The sequence below is a fragment of the Vanellus vanellus genome (genome assembly GCF_965231255.1).
Source record: "Vanellus vanellus genome assembly, chromosome: 4".
Lineage (NCBI taxonomy): Eukaryota > Metazoa > Chordata > Aves > Charadriiformes > Charadriidae > Vanellus > Vanellus vanellus.
The window spans coordinates 61,002,226-61,020,414 of NC_138909.1; the positions used below are offsets into that span (position 1 = coordinate 61,002,226).

The 18,189-nt window shown below is 36.5% G+C and overlaps 1 protein-coding gene across 1 annotated transcript in view; it reads right to left on the reverse strand.

Moving 5' to 3' along the window:
* Positions 1-785: 785 nt before the first annotated feature.
* The window catches only part of LCORL (ligand dependent nuclear receptor corepressor like), a gene marked incomplete at both ends in the record, with an annotated part of 85,961 nt that continues 68,557 nt past the window's right edge, over positions 786-18,189 (reverse strand). Inside the window, one exon of the mRNA XM_082482907.1 lies at positions 786-1,678. Coding sequence (XP_082339033.1) covers positions 1,495-1,678 — 184 coding nt within the window. The remainder of the gene's footprint in view (positions 1,679-18,189) is intronic.

The following is an 18,189-nucleotide window of genomic DNA, read 5'->3' on the forward strand; positions in this document are numbered from 1 at the left end:
TGAAGGAAATATTGGCTGCATTAGTTCCACTGTTTGTAACACTCTTTATGTCCCCTTTTGGACAGCCCTGACTCAGTCCTCTTCCTTGTACTGTGGTGGGGCTCCACTGAAGTAAACTTCAGTCCCTCTTCCCCCGGAAGTTTAATTATCTTTTGGCTTATTTGCCCCATAAAATCCAAATGCATTAAATAGTTGAGATATACATAAAGATCCTCTAGACAGTGCGGTGTGATGATGAATGTTCGCTCTTCAATCATGTTCTGTATGTCTGACACTTCAGCGATTCTAAATCCTTGTGGGATCTTGTGAAACCTGGAATTCACACCAGTCTTTCATTTCAGTTACTGGATTGCACCTGCAAACCAACAAACTTCTTTACAGAAGAATGCCACCTTCTTTTTGTTAAGTAAGATGATAATTTAAAGTGAATCCTTAAAACCTTTGTTTTATAAAATACAGTGTATTCTAAGGAAATTAGGTCCTGGCAAGTAAAGGACAGACACCTTCTTAGGAAGTTGAATTAAAAAACCTCTATTCTAGCTATTGAATGTATGACTCCAGAAAAGAGAAAGAGATCATATGGTTTTATTCTACCACTTTTGTTATAGCTCTATTAATAATAAAGTTTTGATGAATGAAGTACATGAACCTTGCTAAAGCTGATCTAAGCATGGAATGTCTACAATGTAGTTAGCTACAACCGTTTACTGCTACTTTGAGTAGAGTTTAAAATTTTGATGTTTACATTGAATTTCCAAAGTACACGGAAAAAAATGAAATAGGAAGAGCATTTACATCCATTTTAATTGGTGGCAGGCATAAATTCATAAAAACAAAAGGGGAAGAAAGACCATTTAGCAGAAACCTCAAAAAGTGCAGATACAGATTCGTTGAATGACAATCTTTCAAGAGATTCTCCTGCAGGCTTGGCCTTTCTCTTAGACATTACGGTCATTAAACACTGTCACACAAAAGTTCTCAAGATCAATGAAGATGAAAGCATACTGCAGAAACAAACTGGTTCTTCCATACATTTCGATCCATTTGTGAAGGAGATCTCCTCAGGTAATTTACCTTTTTACTGCTTTGCTTCGAGGTAGTCGGTCTCCACCTTTTACAGATTTGTTTGAATTGTTATTACCGTAAATCTTTACATGGTGACCTATGCCACAAATTACATAGTATATTAACTTTCGTGCACAAAAACAAAATTGGGAAATAATAATTAAAGAACATAGAAAAATCACAATACTATTAAAGGGGAACATCTGATTCTGATATAAATTTGTACTGCAAGAATTCCATGATGGTCAGATGTGAAACTTTATATTAAAAAAAAAAAAGAAAAAGTACATCAAAATGAATAATGCTAGTAGTAATATAAAGCCAAATCACACAAGATCATTTCAAGATCAATGTAATAAATGCTTATTATTCAGCAGAAAAAAAAATCAGGAACAATGTACAAAATAATAGTGCAAGAACAGCTGCAATCTATTTGTTCTCATCAGTTTTGAGATTTTGGTTAAAAACTTTACAGCTGGCGAGAGATGCTGCTGAAAAACTCAGATTCCACTCAGTGGGCTGATTAAGGCACATCTTTATGGACTTCAAATGTTCATTTTCTGTGTTCATGTCTATTGAATTCTGCGGCTCCGAGACTTTCACTTGTAGCGTGCTGTGAGAAAACAAGTGGGGGTGGGAGAGGGGAAAAAAATGAGAAAAAGTTTAGTACACTTTCCTCTTCCTCTGCAAGCAAGCACACTGGTAAGAGGCAAGATGAGGTGGTGGCAGATTGCGTATACGGTTGGGTTTTTTTTGTTGTTTTACTGCACTACATTCCAGAAACACTGAGATCAGAACCTGACTGTGTTGCGCTCTCCATATTGTACAAGTAGATCGGGGTTGTCTGTCTGTGTTGAAATAGCTGCGGTCCCACTAATTTCCAAAAGCTGTCCCAGGTCAGCCCCCTGCTCGCGCTATTGCTTTGCAGAGGAAGAGGTGCTCTCTGCAGGCTGCCCTTTCTTAATTCGTGTCCAGCTGGCTACTGTAAAAACAGCAGGAACTGGGCAAGAATTTGAGGTTGGTATTTTTGCTGATGTTGTTAATTTAGTACAGTGAAGAAAGGACTAATATATAGACAGTTTTTATTTTGTTTCAAATCTAGGAAAATAAGTAACACAAGAAGAGAAGGAAACCCAGCCCTTTGTGGGGATCACGAAGCAGACTAGGACGTAAGAGTGGATTGAATCATACCCTTGTTGTTGCCATGCAGAATCATAGAATAGAATCATAGAATGGTTTGGGTTGGAAGGGACCTTTTAAAGGTCATCTAGTCTAACCCCCCTGCAACGAGCAGGGACATCTTCAACTTGATCAGGTTGCTCAGAGCCCTGTCCAACCCGACCCTGGATGTTTCTAGGGATAGGGCACCTACCACCTCTCTGGGCAACCTGTGCCACTGTTTCACCACCCTCAGTGTAAAGAATTTCTTACTTAATATAAAGCACTGTAATTGTGCGCACTCAGAGGACAAGAAGGCAGAGTTTGGAAATCCTAATTTCAAACCTCTCCATCCCCGCTATTTATTTTTTAAACTGCCTACCTCCTGCAGTGATCTGTGTCCTATGTGTTTCTCACCATCATTTTCAAAGATTTCAAGAACTGCAAGAATAGAAATATTTCCAACTTTGTATCAATTATTGATTAAAATAAATAAAGTTCTATGTATTGTAATTAAGGGTAGGAGGTAATGATCATGCTATTAAGTACCTGCACACGTTTTCTTCTATCAAAGGGCTGCTTAAGTAGCAAGAATACCTCTTAATGATTCTTACTTGCTGCATTTCAGGAAACCAGGTCCACCACAGGACTTGGGTGCAAATTATCAAGGACTGAGTCTGCTGAAGTAGGGGGTTCACATGGGTGAACAGTCTAGCTGAGGACATTCAGTAATTATAAGACTATAACCTAAAACATATTAGCTTGTGTTACTGAAATACTATTGACTGACTTTGATTAAACTTTGTCCTATGTTATGGCAAAAGGGAAAGACAGCTTGTGTAACAACTAAAGTGACAATTCAGTGCTATTTTTCACAGAGCATCTGAAACACAATTTTCATTCTTTTGCGTTTTTATGCAAGCTCTCCAGAAGGCAGAATACCTTTCTGATGTGGCAGTGAAATGGGCAGTTCTAATTTACTGACCCTAGTTCCTAATCTGCTGTAACTGCGGTACTGCTCCTGTGACATGCATTTCCTTGTGTACTTATTCTTCTGCCTCTATCTTTTGTCTTGTTTTTGCCTTTTCCTTCATTCTTTTCTGGACTGCACACACTCTCATTGCTCTGATCTTTTCCTTCCTGTAGGATACAGAGTGCAAGTGTAGGTGATGGAGAAGACTTCAGTCAGCAAGGTTACTTTCTTGAATTTACCACCTGTTCAGACTTGAGCCTTTGCCCTCACTTGCTGTGAGGAAACTCAAAGCCTTTTCTTATGACCATGGGATGAAGTGTAGGTATGAGAAGGTGGTAGGACTGACTGCTGAAGTCTTGTGGCTTTCCTCACCCCATGTGCTTTCCAGGCATGGCTAGGTAGCAAAGCTTAAACTCTTAGCAAAGAACAGAAAAAATCAACAGCTCAATGAAGAGATAGGGCTGGAATGTTGTTTTGTTTGGGAGTGTATTGTTTGGGTTTTTTTGTTGCTGTCATCTGAAAGGAACTGAAACGCGTTGGGAATCAATAAATTGCTAACTATAAAGTAGTACATACCTGCAAAGTGCTTTAAAGAACAGTATTTGTACTATCTTTAAAGCAGTAGATACATAAACCTTGTTTAATGCTGGGCAAGTGCCAGGCAGAAAACGCCAACGGTTCAGGCTTCTCAAGTGATTTGGCACATTACTTCTATATATAAACTAGGAATTGGACTAAATCATTATGGCCCATTTTCCAAACAGCTAGCAATAACAGAGTGCATACCAGGATTTCGGCTAATTAAGACTGTAATTCCTTCCCATTTGCCTGGATGGCAAATCAAAAATGCCAAGTGCTATAATACTACCAAACAGCACTTTCCGAGTAGTCGATTCTAATGGTTTCCCTCTCTGAGGGCCTGTCCTACTCTTTATCTTTTAGGTTTTGTACAGGTTTCTGTACAAGGCAGGACTGAATTTGCAAAACTAGAACTGAAGTATATGCTGGTAATTGTCATCCAGTAATTTACCTCTTACAGAAGAACTCTAGGAAACTCGAGACTTTGGCATTTTAAGATAATGCATAAAAACAGGAATAGAGAAATGTTGATTTTTTTTCAGGTCCCCAGTATGAGTAACGCCATAAAAAAATTCAAGTATTTTAGGAAATTTTACCTTGATAAAAACAAACTGGAAAATAATATGATTAGAGACCTGCAATTATCTATGTGTTAACCAAGAAGAACAACCTATTTTTTCATCTCACTTTTCATTTTTACCTGTAGTGATTTATTTTCTATCAGTTAATGTAACAAGGTATGAAAATGGTGTATTTAAATTGTATTTTTAAAGCAGAGAATGTAATTAAGGTGTAAAATTAAATAGAAGCAGTTGAATTCCTCCAGCCAGATCCATCAACAGATTCTACACTAAATGTTTTTCTACTCCGCTTACAAAAGGCGCACTGTGCATTAAGCGTTCCTAGCAAAAAGAAAGCAACATTTCATCCCGCAGCCCTCCTGGCAGGAAGAACTGCAGGTTATAGGCTGATGCTACCAGAAGCCACGAAGCCTACTGCGGTAGAGCTTGGAATTAAGCTGTAGGGTATCTCTACTCCACATTCGCCCAGAGTTTCCCACTATCAGCACCTGCACCAGTAAGAGGATGGAGGTCCCTTTAACTTCCCAAACAACAGGCATTTACTGATCTTATAATGGTCTCTAAAAAGCTTAAAATTTCCAATTCTGAAGCCATCTGTTCACTATTCCAGCAATTATCATGTTTTGTTTTGATTCACTTGGGATTGATGCAGTTATTCAGCTTCCGTGCATATGATGTGTGGAAGTCAGCTACAGGTGCTTCTGTAACTTGCTTTCACTAGTGAATTTGAAGACAGGCCAATAGTGATAGAAGTGAAAAAGAACAAAATAGTTTTTGGTGTGTTGTGTTTGGTTTGTTTTTTTTTTTTTTTTTTTTTTTTTTTTTAAATTCTTTATATCATGAACTAGTGCTATTTCTTCAAAATTCAAATGCTTTTCTTCATCTTTAATTACGTTACCCTCTATGCCCTTGTCCTCTAACAACTTTTGAAGTGCTAGTAATATATTTACTGCTTAATTTAAAATATTTTCTATTTCAGAGTGTACAATAACTGATCCTGATCATTCTTATCTCTCCTTAGAAAGTAAAAATTTAAAAAAAAAAAAAAAGTATATGGAAATGAGACTACCTTTTTGATCTGAAGCAACAGCGATTTAAAAAGCGTATCTCAGGGCGCTAAGTTCTGTGTTTCTGCAGTCCTTTAGCATGCGCCGTAATCACTGCTTGGCAGAAGGAGCACATCCACTCTTACAAAGATTTTTGACTCTTCTCTGTGAATGAGCATATGCGACCTTGGGGAAAGGCAGGAGGGGCCGAGTACTGGGTACCGCACTGAGGATGTGGACGCACCAAGGTGGAGTACAGTGGCAGGACATGCTGTTTTGTCAATGCAAACTGAGGAGATCCTCTCACACGCTCTTGGCTTTCTTTACATGCTGCTGCACCCAAGACCAATGGTCTCTAAAACTATCAGTGATGACTCCAGGATTTTTTTCATGTGTTGCAGCTCTCAATTCCCAAATCGCCATTACTGAATCCTCTCTGAATTCACTATCTTTCAAACGTGTTGGAAAGAGAGGCAATCGCCTATGTTATTCCAACAAACCATAGACGGTGAAGTCGTAGCTTGTCTCCCCTGGCTAAGCAGCCAACCCTACGTGTGGTTAAGTCTCCAGGCCTGCTAGCACCTAAAAGGATCATCTCTTCGCAAAAATTTCCTCTACCGTTAAAGCAAAAGGAATTAAATGGGAAGGTCTTTGCATTCAACCTTCTACTACAGCAAGCCACAAGGGGCCTTCCCATGCTCCTAAGAACTAAAGAAAACCCTGCTCTTTTCCACACTTCCAGTTCAAACTGCTTGAATGCAAATATTGTTTTGTGAAATTTTTTGTTTCTATCTTTAGTTTTACCCAAATCATTGTTATGATAACATACTGATTTTTAATAGGAGGGTGTGAGAGCAATACTGTATAAATAGGCTGCCAAGCACTAAAAGAAAATAATATGCTTTGAGCTTTTTATTTTCTGTGCAGTTTGGATTCGGGGAAAAACCAGGAATTTGACACCTGTTGTATGAACGTGACAAAGTTAAAAAAAATCTGGCTAGCTCAAGTCTGTACATTTGCTGAGCTGATCTGTGTCTACGACATGTCAAGGCCATGCAGAAAAAGTAGGAATAGGGATAAATATTTCTTATCTATGAGGTGACTCCTCAGCATTTCCTATCAAAGACATTACCATTATGTGTTGTGTGTTTGTATGCAGTAAAATTACTATGAAAGTATTAGGGTAGGGTTATGTTTCTCTAAATCTTTTGCAACACTTATTTCATAGATTAAAACATTTCCTTCCCAATTAGCTGAGAACTAGGTCAAACTGGCTTTTATCCTCCTGTCTGACAAAAATTCTGCAAACTGCACTTGTTAAACACCACCATCAATGATGTGCAAATGGAGATCTTAGAAAGCGTAAGAGCATTTGTGATATATAGCACTGATTTGAGGCTCTTACAGAAAAGTTTCAAAACTACTGAGTAGAAACAGTAAAACTTTAGCAGCATAAAAAAAATTTCTCTGCACAAACTACTCAAACATTTCCTAGAAAAGGAAATAGCGGAATACAATAGGTTAAAATCTGCAATGACTATAGTAGCCCCAGCATGCTTTCCAACAGGGATTGATTTGATAAAGCAACATATGTTGAAATTAAAGCAAACCAAGCAGGCAGTCAGATTTATCGCCTCTAAAACTTAAACTCATCTTTCCACAATGACAAAATGCAACAACAAAGAAATGTCTCATTTCCATTTATCAGATGGATTCTCTTCGTAGTAAGAAATAATATTTTTCAGCTGAGTGGGTGGAATCCCATTTGGGAATCTGAGAGAAAAAAGAAACGTCCTGGAAATAGATGGCATACTCAACTAGATAGCTGGGGAGGTAAGAAATATCCAGGGAGTATTTTAAAAATTAGGCATAAGAGCTGGGTTTAACACAGCTGGAGCATTAAGACAAATAAAACAGTACACAAGACAGAACCAAGACAGGAGGTGAACTGAATGGAGACAAAAAGACAACGAGAAGTCAGAACCAGCCATAGGCCCAGACTGGAATTATGGCAGAAAAGTTTCTTTTGCTCTTCACACTAACTCAGAAATGTTTTCTAGGTTTGAGGAAAAAAAAAAGAAAGGGTGTGAAGAAGCAAGGGCACAGGAATGAAATAAATACGAAATATATGAGCAATATATGAAAGAGGATTACTTACTGGTAGCTATTCCTTGAAGATATATATTAAAATAGCCACACACTGTTCAAGCCTTAAGTTTAACTTACACAGAGACAAAATTATATAGCAGTGGATGGTTGTTGCACCTTTTGCATCACTAATTCATCTTCAAAGAACACAATAAAACACACTAATAAAACCAAACCGCATATAGTGTGTGTTTTCAGGTGAAAGTCTGGTAAGTGACAACATTTTCAGAGTGCAGTCACAAAAATAACGTGAGTTTCTTCCCAAAACCAGTCAGCTATAGAAAATGTTCTCGCTCCCCTAAACATATCAGATCACAGGCAACATAAAAGATTTAAATTGCAACTTCATTGCAGAGTTCAGGAATTGAAACAACTATTAAAAAAATAAATTAATGACTTGCGCAGCCATGAAGTACAGAGTTCGGTCCTGATGGCTCCCCAAAATACAGGGCAGATTTGAATGTATGTTGACAACTTTAAGTATAGACAACATTCCTGCCCTGTTTTTAAGTTAAAATTATTTAAAGCAGCCTGATTTAGAAAGTTATTTAGAACTGTGATCTGTTTGACAAGAATCACTACGTTTTGTGGTAATACAGATGATTTAGCAGCCCACAGAAGGAAGCAAAATACTAATGTAAGCTGTCACCGAAATGGGTATGAAGAAGTGATAAAATTGTAAGGCATAATTTACTAGTGATGCTAGTATTAAACCTGTTTGTTAGAAAAGAAAATAGTCCTATGATCTCAAATCATTCATAATATACTGTCTTCAAAGACCCTGGAAACAAAAACCAGCTAAGAATCTAACAGTTGAAAGGAAGCATCATTCATCTCATGATGAACATAATTAAGTCTTAGCATCTAGCCACCGCCGTGAAACAAGCCTGCCTCTGATCATCAGTTCCATGAAAGAAAAGTACCTAATTTCTATCCATTATTAGAAGCTAGCAGCATGCAAATAAATTAAAAAAGCCCTAAACACCTGTTTGCAGATGAGTACTGTTGCATTTGCCCTAGAAACATACCCTAACAGAAAAAAAGTTTTGCTATTTTTACTTCTTCAGAAGTAAAAATGGTTTTGAATGAGGTGCAATAAGGCTTGGAGGTTCAGAACTAGGTACGCTGGTTCAGGCTGTTCCCAGGGGAAAGAGAACGCCACCATCTCAATACTGTGATGAATACAGCTATGTAAATCTTGTCATTTGAGCTGGATTAATCTCAAATCTTTACTCCATAATAGTTTTTTGACATTACAAATGCAATCATATTATGGAGATCATCTCAGAAATACAATGAGACAGTCCCTTGGTGGTTTATAAGCCACCAGACTTCTGCATTAAGGAAGGTCAAGCAATAATTTGCAAATAGGTCATTTCCTTTTTTGAGATTTCTACTACTTAAATATAATTTAAAACCAGCTGTGAGCAGTAAACTGATAAATATGAAATGTCTCAGGAACAAAAATGATATACAAAAGAAGAATTTCTTCAACCACACATCTCTAGAACTTTAAATGAGAAAGGTAAGAAACACTACCACAGTTTTAAGAATGGATACCCTAAGTATTGCTCTAAAATTTGTATTTGTATTGTAAATAAATTTCTTACATTTTAAAAATTATTGTTACTGAATGTTTTGAAATTTATGTTAAGTGCCCCAATAAGAATATTAAAACCTAACTTTAAGTACTCCTTTTCTTTTGGCCTCCATTCCAAATGGAAAACATGTCACATACATAGGTAAAAAAGCACCATCTGAGTGAGAATAATACAATTCTTTTAGTAAGAAAAATATCATATGGTATTCTTACAGCTTTTAGACAAGACATTTTCAGCTAGGCTTCCATTTCATACACAGGAAAAGTAATTCATCATTTGAAGCAAATAATCAAAATTTCAGTAGTTTGAAATAGACAACTCTGAGGGCAAGCCTGTGTCAGTAAAAATATAATCTCTGCATGTTTGTGAAATTAGCACCTTAGGTAAGAGGAACCTGTGACAAGATGCATCTGAAAAGACTGATTTCCCTAAGCATCTTAATTTTTATGTATGCATATATTTTAATATTAAATGTGAAATTCTTATTATTCTAATTCCTAGCAGGACCACCTTTTAGAAATATTCTGCCCTGAGCTGCAAAGTGAAAACAAAGAATGACACCTGCGTAAGACCTGCTTGAAAAAACATGAAGAATGTTACTCCCCAATGGCTTGACAACCGATCTAAAACATTCAAAACCAAGCAGAAATGCATAGGCTTATCTTTTGAAAGGATATTAAGTCCTAAGCTAATGTTAAATCAAGGCCATTTCTACTGGCAGGCATGCAGGAAGAAAAGCAGGTCTAAATTCTATCATAGCATCATAGAATGGTTTGGGTTGGAATGGACCTTTAAAGGTGACTTAGTCCAACCCCCCTGCGATGACCAGGGACACCTTCAACTAGATCAGGTTGCTCAGAGCCCCGTCCAACCTGACCTTGAATGTTTCCAGGGATGGGGCACCTACCACCTCTCTGGGCAACCTGTGCCACTGTTTCACCACCCTCAGAGTAAAACATTTCTTCCTTATATCCAGTCTAAATCTTCCCTCTTTTAGTTTAAAACCATTACCCCTTGTCCTATCGCTACAGGCCTTGCTAAATAGTCTGTCCCCATCTTTCTTATAAGCCCCCTTTAAGTACTGAAAGGCTGCCATAAGGTCTCCCCAGAGCCTTCTCTTCTCCAGGCTGAACAACCCCAACTCTCTCAGCCTGTCCAATCACTGAAGATAACCACTGAAGAAAGAGCTACAGGCAAGTTAAGCTACCTGCCCCTCTTACAGATAAACCATGATAAAAGACAGAAGCACAGATTCTTTTTATGTATACCTAAAAGGGGAGACAGGAGCAATGGCTGTAAGCAGAGGATGGAGAGTGGGTGAGCTGGCACAGCCATTGAAAGAAAAGTTTGTGAAACTACTGTCTAAATTTAATGTGTGGTAAGGAACTGATAAAGCTGAATGCTGACATAAGTCAGGTGAGTTTCTGATGTTGAAAGAACAAATCAGACAGTAAAATCAGTCAGACAGACAAAACCAAGCAAAAGAATACAGAAAAAAAGCCTGGCTCTCCATAAAACATGCAGTTTCTCACCAGATAAAGATTTACATCCTCTTAATAGAGCAATAGATACCATTATTTGTACTCCAAAGAACACTGAAGAATAATCTAAGCAGCTCTTACCGATGTCAAGAACATGAGAGAAATCAGCATCAGAAAAAGGTCCCCTTCCTTCAGTTATGAAAAAAATGGAAAGAGAAGTACAAGTTGCTAGACTGTTCCACAAGAACAAATGTGCAACTTGCCATGAGAACAGGGGCAGAAACAGTAACTTTTCTAGAAATATAAAGTGTCCCGAGCTTTTGGCCCAAAAGCACAGAGCTGGAAAGACAAAGTCTGTTTATGCATCCCGATTTTGGAAAAGAAATGTATCTTTACACTGTAGGGAAAAAAATCAGTTACCTGGTCTTCAATGAGAAAAGGTGGATTAAAAAGTAGGCATGGCTATTTAGAAATGGTTTCCCATACCTGGATTTGAAGAAATCTATGACAAAGGCTGACTGACATCTTGCTCATACGATATTATAAATCTCCTATCAGGTGTAAGAGATAGTACAGACCAGCAGAAGTACATAATGACAAATATGCAGTAAAAAACAAAACAAAACAAAACAAAACAAAACAGAGGATGAAACTGGGCTTCACTCATTCTGCAGCACTCAGAGTACACTTTGGCACTCACAAACACACCAGAACAAAGAAAGCTGATGCATGATCAATTAAAGTTTGGTACTAAAGGAGAGCAATGTATGGATGCAGAGAAGAGAATGTGGAACAACCGGAGTGTAATGGTCTGAATAGTGACTCAGACATGGGTCTGAATAAAATAAATGAATCAAAGCAATGGCGTGAAACAAACAACAGTTCAGCAGGGACCATGGCAAAGTACCAGTGCAGGCCAGGCAGTGCTTTAACAAAGGCGCACATGGCTACAGTGGATCATATGAAGTACAAGTCAATGCTATATTGCTGTAAAAATACAAGTATCATGATATATAAAAAGCAGTGGGATATCTAAAATTGGAAGACATAGCCAATGACAATGTTGTCATTTTCATTATGGGAGCTAAACCATTATGAGAAGTGGTTCTACATCCTGTTTGGAATCATCAGCCTCCCCGAAAAAGAGGGACGCTTTCTATGCTTCTGTGAGAGGAAAAAAAGGTAGAAAGCTGCAAGGAAAACATAGGGAGTCTCACTTACTTGTGTCATGTAAAAAATAATTCTGCCAGAAATCACACATTGAGAAAAAGAAAATAAATTGAGCATTTAGATGAGAAAACAAGTCAGTCAGCTGAAAGCTGCCAATCAAATAAGGAGGAAAAAGAAATAACAGGAGATATGAAAATTGAAGTAACTCAAGATGATACCTTATGCACTGAAAGAAGATGGAGAAGGGCCTGTGTCTCAAGAACAGCATTATTTTATCAAGGTACACGGCAACCAATCAAAACATAATTTTGAGTTGTAAACTGGCTAGGAACCTGATAAAAATGTGTGGAGTACATTTTAATTATTGCTCAGTTACAATAACTTCAATATTTTATTTCTCTAGAAGTGAAATAATTTCTATTTTCTTTTCTAGCTTTTTAATAAGGCACTATTAAGAAAATCTTTGCAAACAACAAAGTAATTAAAAATGCCAATTTACTTCTAAGTTAGGATCTCAATCTAGGTTTTATTTTCAGTATTTCAATGAAGTGATTGTCTCTTAAAATGGTACATTAGAAATGTTCTCAGCTCATAGGTAGCACATATCCCTATACAAATATATACAGGTACAGGTCTATAAATCGTACATTTCTATACACTTGCATTTGTTAAAAAACATAACTAGGGTTTTCAAACATTTAATTCTGATTTATTCTAAAACATCTAATAATATTTTTTAAATAACTAGGAAGTAAACTTTGTTAATGAGGACTCCATAAACTTTGCTAGATTACACACCCAAGAACACCATTGTGTTTCATATTACATTACACATTACATTGCATATTACACAAAGCGTGACACTACCTCAATTACCACTAAGGGCAAGATCGTCAAACTCTGATGTAGTGGTGTGTGCATGTGAATGCAAAACGCTTCTCCTAAAATCTTGGGCTTCCCATATAAAACAATTTCCATTCAGATACATCCACCTAATGAGTTGTTGATCATTGTAAAAATATCTGGCTCAATTAGAACCTGAAGGCTGTCAGCAGCTTTCAGAAAGACTCACTACGCCAGGGAACACTCAGGATTCACGGCCATTTTAAAGGACAGAGTCTTTCTTTTTCATGTTGACCATAGGAAACATCAGAGAAAAAAAAGCCTCATGACAAGAAAATGCTGTCCCTAAAATATGGCAAAAACCTTAGTTGTATTAAACTAACAGCCAGTTACCAAAAAAATACAAGAAAGAAGGAATATAAAAAATGAAATATGATTTCCAACAGCTATCAAACGTTTACCTACATTTGAAACAAAATTTTGTATAAGTTCATAAGATTTAGCACTACTCTGTAAGTCTAAACAAATGTTTAGACTTTCTCCTGAAATTCTTTAAAATAATGAAAACATTTCTATTAGTCTCAAATCTTGTTTAAAGAATGTCTTTAAGGCATAACCGTGTAATTCTAGCAAAATAAAAGGACACCGCTAGCAAAAGGATAAACGGTGAATAAATGTGGCATTGTATTTGGCTTGACAATCTGAAGGAGGCGTCAAAGAAAGACTGTAACACCTTTTGATTGAGTGAAAGAAGAATTAGGGAAGTAAAATCTGTCCAAGAATACATGCCTGCAACAGCCCTCTCACACCATTTTAAATCTTCCGCTCGATTCTGGAACCAGAATCTGCACTTTTTGAATGTAACTAACCGAAGATTCTAGTATAGGACACTTTACAGAAATCTGGTGAAAAAAATCCCCACCACTTGCTTCAGCAGATAAACAATAGAGGAATGCAAACTAAGGCACAGTACTCACGGCTCTAGGAATTAGAGCATCGTGCTCGAGCAGGAATATTTTCTCAGAGCTCAACACCAAAATGTGAAATTCAGTATAATTAACCCGCTTTGTGATGGTCAGACCGCACGAGTACTATATTTACAAGTTACCTCAGCACAGGCTGTGTTGCTTGACCTCTATCCTTTTATATCTACCACCAACCAAAGCTCCGCTCTCAGGCAGTAAACTCTTAACAGAAGAGAGGATTTTAAAACGGGTATGTACTTGTCATATTTTCAAAAGCGCTCAGCAGGCCCAGGAAAACTACTATTTTCTCTTCTAGAGAAAGTCTTAAGCAGAAAGACAGAAGCCTGCCTATGTTTATATAGTATTATCAGTTCCCTAAAGAAAGCTGAAAAATTTAACCATTTCCTCAGGACTGAGAACAAAAAGGAAAGCATGAGTTTCACAGTTTTTGAGGAAATCAAAGTCAAAAGAGGTAACAAAACAATACTGAATAAAATGATGAAAAATCCACCCCACTTATGTATTAAGCTGGGTATATAAATCCCACAGAGAAGCTTGATCATGACACTAAAGTACAGAAATTTCCTTGCAGGAAAAGGAAACGCAAGACTTCAGAGTTGAGTGCTTCGAAAGAGGTCTACTATTCAAATAAGCAAAAGTAAAAATCCTTAGCTCGAACCCTCAAAAGAACATGAGGAACAGCATACCCCAAGGCAATACATAAATGACTGCAGTTTGAAACGAAACGGCACCCCAGATTTATACACCTCCCAGTAGATCACATGACGGGAGAGTAAGACAAGGGAAGGACAGGCTAACATAACTGCATTTGGCAACTGGAATTCCAGAGTGCAAACCAAGACGGAGTATTAGACTGTGCTATTAGAGCTGCTGTTGTTGCATTAAGGGGAATGAGGCAGAGACCATTAAGTTCATTAAATGGCTCAGGATTTATTATAAATGAAGAGTCAACTCTATATCAGGTTTACCTTTCTGCTTTTATACTTCTGCTGTACAAATGGCCCACTTACTGAGAACAGTCATTCGTTTCAATATTCTTTCTACATTTCCTATTAATTTTCTTACTTTTTTTTATGGCTGTCTGTAAAGAAGTAACTTCTTGTCTGGCAATTACAGTTATAAAAATTTCTATCTGCTTACTCTGCATCACAGGGAAACTTATTCTGAAGCCAAGTAACCTGATAAAAAGCCTTTGCAAAAAGAGCTAAGACACGGCTCCTGAAAAGGATTTCTCAATCATCAGATACAACGACTTACGGTATGCCTTGTTTGCATTTTACCTAACCTGATATCTCAAATTTGTTCCACATTAGGAGTGTACAATGTGCTCCTTCGTGAAAGAGGGAGCTGGAGAGACTTGCTAAAAACAATCTTTTTTGTCACTATGTCACTGGTGTGAGACTAATGTCTTCCACAGTTGTAGGAAAGTGATTCACACTGAGTAGCCTCATCGCTACTGGATTGCACTACGATAAGGCAAATAAGCAACAATACTGGAATATTAATGCCATACTAATATAGATGTGTAAAAAGAGTTCATAAATTCTTCCCTCCCAATTTTAAGAAAATTTATGGTAACAGAAGTCAAGTTTAAGAAAAGTTTTGTCTGTTGTCATATTAATGTAGAAGTTATTTTACATGCACAATCAAGAGACCAATTAGACTCACAAAAATATCAAGTTTTCAGTTAGATTCTTAAGTCTTGTAGTCAACTTTGAAAAGACTACAAAGATTAGCAATTTCTCCTTTTAAGCACTGCACTAACTCGATCTCCATTAAGCTAGCATTTAAAACCAGCATTCAAATATAATGAAAAATTAAAATTGAAAATTTATATTCTCTGCCAAAATATAATAGATTTCCTTCTAAGACTCCAGAGTACTTGAAGAAAATCCAAATTATAAGGAAGAAAAATAAAAATTTCATCTTAGATGAAGAAAATATCCTAGCTTCAAGTGATTGGGATTTATTCTTAAAAGCTTTTCTATGTGAACTCCCACCCCGATACACAGGAACATCATGTCATCACAGCACGCAGTGCTGCCTGCTGCCGTAGTAGGTCCACTGCATCCTTTGCATCTGTAATAAATCCACACCCTCGAAGCAGGTTTTTAAAATATTCACTACACTGTAAATTCCTAAAACAGAGTCTTTTATTCTGTCCCATTTTGTTGTTGGATAGTCGTTTGTCTTATTTTAGCTTGGCTCTCTTGAAGCCTTTTTGGATCTAGTATGGCCAAGTCCAAATGTGGTCTTGTGAATGTGGTCTTCAGTGTTATAAGGAAACACAATGAACCACCCTCATGGAGAGAAACATAAATACTTTCCTAATAACATGCTTATGTAATTTTCTTTGCCTCCACAGACTGTAATAATGCTTCAGTGTTGCTAAAGAAATTAAAATGGTCAGAACATAAAAATAGAAGGGTTTAAAATAGAAGGGAACTGCCCCAACACATCAAACGCATTGTTGAAACAACAGTTCAGAAGTCAAGTGTTAGCAAACAGCATATGGACCAACGTATCTACCAGCCACCTTATCTTGAATAAAACAGGCAATATGAAAAAGTGATTAACTGTCTTCTGTTGCTACAACGAGCACATGACTAGTTCTAGTTGCTTGGTACTACCTTGAGCTGTAAGAACTCAATTGCTTTATTCCCACTTGCGCATTCCAACAAAAATTGAGCATACATGAAATTTCGGTAACAATGTTCTGCCTACCGGCCCCAGTGCTTTACAATAAAAAAGCATCACAACACCTCTCTCTTTCAAGAATATTCGGTAAGACATGGGTGTAAACCTTGAAGAAAAACTTTAAATATTGACCATAAATGTGTATATAAGAACATTTCAAGCATGACAACAGAACAATGATATAATTTATGATACATCAACAAAAATACAGTCCAAAGAACATATGAATGAATAATGATGTTTTCACGTGCATTAGACTTCCAGATGCAGGAATTATGTTTGAAAACACATGCATGCACAGCTAGAAATCATGCTGCTTCTTTTTAGCCAGTAGCTATACTGTAGACTAAAAATGTTTATATGGTTTCCTTGGCTAGTGTAGACAGTACACAATGTTGAGTCAACCTGCCAAAACAAGACATCCTTTTCTATTTCAGACAATCTCCTGATAGTGCAACAGTACCCCTAAACGAGATTTGGGGTTACAAGTGTGGAGAAAATTTGAGAATCATAATTTTTTGTCTTTTAACATTTCCTTTATCAATGAACTTTCTGTCATACCATTTCTAAAGACAACAATTGATATGAGAAACTATGAGGGAAAATAACAAAAATTGTAAATGAAATAATGTAAAACATCAAAATAGTTATCAGATTTCCTAAGAATCCAAAACTAAAGGAGGAAAGTTATCAGGTAATTAAAATTGAGTCCAAATTAAAACTAGCATGAGACCGTATCACAGTAATAGGTCTTACGTTGCCATAGCAAGAAAATATTTAAAGATAAATATAATTCAAATGCAAAATTTTCTTAACTACAGTCAAAATTATGAAATAAAAGTATGAGAGAGCTCTTTCTTCATTTGCGAAAAAGAAACAGATAGATATTACCCCTTCCTTTTCTAGTTCTGGCTTTTTTACAGCAATCTTGTGTCAAGTTTTGAACTCCTTAAAAACCAGTTTTTGATGTTGAGTTTGGCCCCAAACCAGTGAATTTAAATGCAAAATAATAGCCTAAAGATAAAAAACAGTGTACTTCAGAAAAGCAGGGTTACAGTGAATGAGCTTAATATGAAGAATTTTATATATCACATAAAGCACAAAAGAAATAAAGTATACAAGAGCCATAATATTGTTTATATTACAACTTAAATTAACTCTTTAGTTTATTATCAGGGATCATTTTCTACAATATAGAATACAAAGGGGGACAGAGATTTTGCTCTAATATTTTGAATATTCTTTTTTTCTTCAGGCAGCATAATCAGATTAGCTAATGCATTATTGTTTCTACAAAGCAATACTTCTGCAGTAATTTAATTCCTATTGCAGAACTTTTCTTTACTTGGTGAGTATTTCACACCTTAGTTATTCTATTGAAACGAGTAGAGACTTCTGTTTAAGGAGCTCTTTTCACTGAACAGAAGAAATAATTTCAAAAGTCTACCCTCTTTGTAAGTAATATAATGGCCTTTCTGAGAACACAGTTGCATTACAAAGTATTATGAACATCCAGCTTTGAAAATGGATTTAATTTCATACTAGCCTAAAAAGATTCCAAGCCAATGCATTTAGCATAGTAACTGTATATTGTACTTGTCTGAAATAATTTTGTATTTTAAATTGTTCTGCAAGGATTCAATGCGCAAACCCTTTAGAGTCAGCAGATTTCATTTGGCATTGAATGGATACTAAAACGGATCTCTGAATACATACTTCTCAGAAGTTTGTAGTATTACTTTTTACTATATAATTATAAAAGCATTGCAGATTTACATTAGAAATCATTCAATGGCAATTTTTTTTAAACAACTATATGTTAATACACTGAATTTCTGCTTCATTTTATAATTTATCCTTC